At 33.0% G+C, this 6,079-nt stretch overlaps 1 protein-coding gene across 1 annotated transcript; it reads left to right on the top strand.

Annotated features, from left to right (window-relative positions):
* Positions 1-2,610: 2,610 nt before the first annotated feature.
* LOC112520508 lies at positions 2,611-4,571 on the top strand. Its single transcript, XM_025128954.1, has 2 exons — positions 2,611-3,370; positions 4,319-4,571. Exons 1-2 carry the CDS (start codon positions 3,147-3,149, stop codon positions 4,374-4,376), a joined length of 282 nt encoding a protein of 93 aa, XP_024984722.1. The 5' UTR covers positions 2,611-3,146; the 3' UTR covers positions 4,377-4,571.
* The last annotated feature ends 1,508 nt before the right edge of the window (positions 4,572-6,079 follow it).

Below are 6,079 nucleotides of genomic sequence, written 5' to 3'. Positions count from 1 at the left end.
TATATATATATATATATATATATATATATATATATATATATTATTAATGTGGATATTTAACCCGCTATGTGACCCGACTAATTTTAGGGCGACCACATGCTTTGTATATAGCCCGGACTCACTGCATTTAAACCTCCGTGCCCACAAGGGGATTTTTTTTCCTCATTGGATTTGAACTTGGGGCCTCCTGACACTTTTGAACTTTGGAGCTAAATTCAAACCAATCAGACACCACCCTTGTGGTATATATATATATATATATATATATATATATATATATATAGTTTGTTTCAAATACAACATATCGCATTTGTACAACCAATGCAACCCAAAAAATTGAAATATTTATGGAAATGATGAAAGTTCATTTATTATGAATTAAATATTTATGGAAGATGATTACGGTTCATTAATTATAATTAATACTTTATATTAGGAAATAATCAAAACTTCTATAAATTACATATTCATCAAATGAAATGGACGGTTGAGATTGAGTTGTATTGGTTGCACAAATGTTAAGGGTTGTATAATAACCAACATATATATATATATATATAGGGAAGGGTTCAAACGAGAACCCCTATGATTTACGAGAATGCGAGAACAACCTATTAACCTCATATTGTAATAAAAAAATAAAATTAAAAGATTTTTAAAATTAAAATTGAAATTTAAAAAGATTCAAAAAAATTAAAATTAAAAGGGTAATAATGGAAATGATATCATAAAATCTTTTAACAYGATCACATGATTAATATTGATTATCCTTATCTAATATATCGGTTAAGAATTCAAGGAGACCAACAAAGAAGTCATAACGTCTTATCTAATTAGTTTATCACACATTTATCACAATGAATTACTGACGAAATCAATTAAACGATTTTGTGTGATATGAATGTGATAATCATGTGATATCAATGTGATATGAGTGTGATAATCATGTGATATCAATATCACTCGACTTGATTATGGTTTCAATGGGTTAGGTTAGACATTATCACAACGATTTTCGGATGGTTTCGATAGGTTAGGATTAGATAATCACACATTTATCACAACAAAAACGATTTTGTGTGATATGGGTGTGATAATCATGGTGTGATAATCATGTGATATCAATATCACTCGACTTGATCATGGTTTCAATAGGTTAGGTTAGACATTATTACAACGATTTCGGATGGTTTCGATAGGTTAGGATTAGACAATCACACATTTATCACAACGAAAACGATTTTGTGTGATATGGTGTGATAATCATGTGATATGGGTTTCAAGTCGTCCATTCTATATCGACAAAAATATGGATACTAACGATATGAAGAAAAGGTATTAAGAAAGTCGATTATCACGAACGATTTGGAGAAGAAGGTTAGATAAGAAAACTAACCAGAGGAAAACGTGGAGACGTGGTCAACAAAAGGGATAGTTATGAAATTGAAATAAAATAAAAATTATAAAAATTACTTAATTACATTACTGTCCTTATTAAATTATTTATATATTATATAAGTTAATTTATTAATTAAAAAAATTTGAGGTTATTAGGTTGTTCTCGTATTTTCGTAAATCACAGAGGTTCTCGTTTGAACCTCCACCTATATCTATATATATGTATATATATATATATATATATATAGAGAGAGAGAGAGAGAGAGGGTGGGTTATTATACAAACTCTTACATTTGTACAACCAATACAACTCAATCTCAATCGTCCATTTAATTTGATGAATATGTAATTTCATAGAAATTTTGATTGTTTCCTAAGATAAAATTTTGATCATAGTTAATGAACTTTATTTATTTTTCATAAATATTTAAATCATAATAAATGAACTCTCATCATTTTCATAAATATTTCAATTTATTGGGTTGTATCGGTTGTACAAATGTGATGGGTTGCATTTGAAACAAACTCTCTCTCTATATATATATTTAAAATCTTTGTTGTATTGAAGTCGAGCAAGTGGACCTCTAGTTGGAGGGGTTGTTTGTTCACCTTCTAATAATTTCATTAAGAGACAGCCTCTAAATCATTAAGAGGTGGATCTTGTTTAACAAAAAATGTCTGCCTCTTAATGGTTTTAAAATCCTCTAAATCATGGGTCTCCCTTAACCATTAAGCGCTCTAATTTCATTGTAAACATTTACCAAACAATTATATTTCAGTTTTTACTATACCTTTTAATCATTCTGATCATTTAATCATTCTGCACCAAATCATTCGTCAACTGCCAAACAGTCCCTAAGCTCGGATGAACTCTTTACGCTTAAACTTGACAAACTATAAGATACGAAATATCAAAATCGACCCAAATAATCAAATAAAACACTCAGATTTTGGATTCAATCTCGAGCTTTTAATATACTTTATAATAAACCGGCTCGAGGCGTTTGCGACCAATTGAAGGTCCCACGAACCTAACCAACCCATGGCGGGCCATCCGATGATAACGAGATTAACGACATGAAACCTTCTTGCTTTTACTAAATCAAATCTCAGCCATTGAATACTCATCATCTGGACCCACCTCCATATTTCCATTTTGTTTTCAAGATTTCTTTTTTATAATAAAATTTCCATTTTTAATTTCCTACGGTAATAGACTTTAGGAGAGAGATCAAAGTAAACGTCCTTCTCCATACACTCTCTCCCCCAAATCCTTCCCTCTGATCTCTAGGGTTTCTGCAAATTCTCACTAACCCACTTTCAGAAGAACCCCATTTATTGAATCTTTTTTCCTTTATTCACATATGAATCCTCGATTCTCTGTCTTCCATGCTTCGTTTTTTTTCTGGGTTTGAATGAAATTGTCAAAAGTTGGTGCTTCTGTTCATAGTTATTAGGCTTTCTTGATATTGACGTTTTGGGTACAATCTGATTCGAAGCAATTCAGGTTTTCTCTAATGCTTTCTTGTATTCTTTATATCAAATTGGGGTTGACCTTTCGAAAGTAATCAAGACTGATCGATCATAATTCATCAATCTTGAAACAAACTCAAGTTTTTCAGGGTTGAAATCCTGAATTCTTGATTTGGGCAAGTGGGTTTGAAGGAGTTGTTGATGGTTTGTGACTTATTAGTCAGAAATCCGGCATTCATTCATTCATTCATTCAGTTTAGTTTATGTGTGAATAAATGGATAAAATCGGGGTGGATTCGAAGCTTGTGGTGAATGGGAATCAAGAAACAGGTGTAGTAACTGGGGGGAGAATAGAAGAAGATGAAGACAATGAATCGAAGAAACTGTTGTTGCCCAAGAAAGGCGGGTTACGAAAGAAATCAGGGAAGAAGCATCGAAGAGTGCAGTGGAATGATCGAAATGGACACAAACTTACCGAAGTTCTGGAATATCAACCGAGGTAAATTCAAATCGTATTCATTACTTTCGATATCATTTCTGTTCATGAATTCATTTCCATGTTAAGAAGATGATGCAATTGGGATTTAAATGATGGTAAATGCATCTCTTGGATTTGGTTAGATTTCAAATTCAGATCTTCTTGAGCCTGGATATGTTCTTGATGATGTGTTATAGTTTTTGAGTTGCCTTTATGTTGACCTTGTAAGCTAAGGGGTTTTTCATTAGATTCTTTATGGATAAAGCTGTCTGTGTGGATTAATCTGTCGGTATCGATTGTGAGAGGGCTTTTGATTGAGAGGGTTTTTTCATAGATGGAATGAACACTATTTTAATTGGAAGGAGCAGTTTTGAAAAAAACTTGGTTTTCTGTATAAGCTGTCTCCTAGAAGCTTACTTAATAAGCTACCACCAAAGAGTCATGTATAACTGACCGAATAAGCTGTGAGTCTCATCAAGCTCATCAAGCTACTAATAAACAGACCCTTACATGGTCAATGATAAGTGCTTACCTAGACTATATTCTTACCCAGTTAACGTTGTCCCAATTTTTGTTGGTAAACAACCCCTTACCCTCCGTAGCAAGAATATGATTGCCCTCATCTTGCTGCCTGAACCTCGGGTTTCTTTGGACTTTCATTGTGACTAGTTGCGCTCACGGTGATGCCAATGTTATTGTGAGAATACGGGTAACCCCTTTAGATTAATTTTCAAAAAAGACAACAGTTATTGAGGAGAGAAGTGAGGTTCCAACATATACTGAGAATTAAGGATCTGATTCTAGTTGATGTGGGACTACAACAGTTATAATCTTGTTGGGTTGTCGTTTCTTGCTTTGTTAAGATTGATGACTTGTGCTCTTTTTTTTTCGAATCTTGTAAAAAAGACATGGGCTTTGTTTCTTGATGCTAATCTTGTGTTCTTTGGTTATCGGTTCTTGGGAGTGCAGTGACGGTAGTGATTCTGAAGACGAGGATTCGGATTCTTGCCTGTGTAACATAATGTAGACTTTACACACACCCGGCTTTCGTGGCTGGATAGATACATATATATACCGTTTGGCGGCTAATCTTCTTGACGTTGTACCGAATTAAAGATTCTTGATCGAATTACGAACTCAATTGTCACTATATTTGATGAATTGAGCAAAATTATTCTCATCGACTTGGTATTTGAATGTGGCATGAAGGTTGATTCTTGCATTCCCAGATGTTTTGGGTTATGGTTTTAATTTTCGATTCCTTTTAGGGACCGTTTACCAAATACTTATCGGATAAGTGCTTACTGGTGAGAGTCACCGCTTGCATTTATCTTATGGGGTAACATTTCCAGCCATCAAAATGGATTGATAGTAAGTGTTTATAGCCCGGTAAGCGTTTACTGGGTAAGAATCATCACCTTCACTTTTAATCTCAAATCGACCCATGAATTGTGTTTTAAAAGGGTATTGATTTGATGTGTCTCATTAGTATTGATCTAGTGTTTCTCTTCAATTAGGATTGATTCAAGAGTGAAGATCGCTTCTTATTATTCACATAATAACTTTCATTCTTACCGGAACCCAACGTAAAACAACATTCTCTTATATTTTTCGTATTTCTTCCTATGTTACCTTATAAGACGGACTTATATATGGTTTTGGAAGAAATTTATTAGATACGGAAGACTGTTGACTTGGTGTTATTTGCTTCTTACTAGGTTTCCGACACAATTTACTATTTCCTCTGATCGGTTCCTTAACTGATCAGGTAAAGTCAATACTTAAACCCAAAAACTAGCAACATATTTAGTAACTAAAAAGTTGTTGATAAGTAAATTGCATCACATGCAGGTTCAAACAAGAACACCTTCGTTTTATGATGATGCGAGAACATTTATAGGCTTCCAAAAAATTATTAACCAATAACTAAAGTTAAGAGAAATTAAAGTAATTAATTAAAGATAATCATGTGATTTCGTATTTATCTGTAATTTAGGTGAAATCTTTCCCCAAAATCAAGTACAAATAATTTACTCGTTGATACCAAATCATTATCAGAATATCATCACAACAAAATTACATAGTGAACAGGAAGAACGAAGATTGTAGCCGTGATTATCATTGGTTTTCGATTATCACAACATTATCATAACGTTATCACAATAAAAGACGATTATCACAGCAAAATCACGTCATAAAAAATATTCAATTTATTAAAACATTATCATATTATTACCAAAGCAAAATTGGATCATTATCACGTCATTAATGTCAAGAGACACATCAACATCTAAGAGATAAGGATAAATCTAAGATAAAAGAAAATTATGGATAAATATTAATTTATTTTCATTTATTCTAATTTTTATTATGTGTTAATTAATTTGGAAGCCTAAAAATGTTCTGACGTTCTCGTAAAATAGGGGTGTTCTCGTTTGAAGTCTTTGTTGTCGGGAAATGCCCTTTTAGGGACCAAAATGAGATAAAATCAAATATCTGTGCCAAAAATGCAAAAAGCCAAATCTTAAAGGACTAAAAGTAAACAATGGTATTGCATCCTCGTATTTGTCGCTTGACAGTGGACGTTGTTGCATCTTTCTCTCCATCATCCTGTTTTCGTTTCTGGTTCTTGAGTTTTTTATTAATGGCGGAGGGATCTTCAACTACTCTCCTTTGTCTCTTCCGTCGAAACTCATCCCTCCCTTCGACGGAATCTGACACCCTGCACCG

This window comes from Cynara cardunculus, assembly GCF_001531365.2.
Source record: "Cynara cardunculus var. scolymus isolate 2C chromosome LG 10, CcrdV1, whole genome shotgun sequence".
Lineage (NCBI taxonomy): Eukaryota > Viridiplantae > Streptophyta > Magnoliopsida > Asterales > Asteraceae > Cynara > Cynara cardunculus.
The sequence above is the reverse complement of the archived record's forward strand: the minus strand, read 5'-3'. Positions and strand labels throughout refer to the sequence as shown.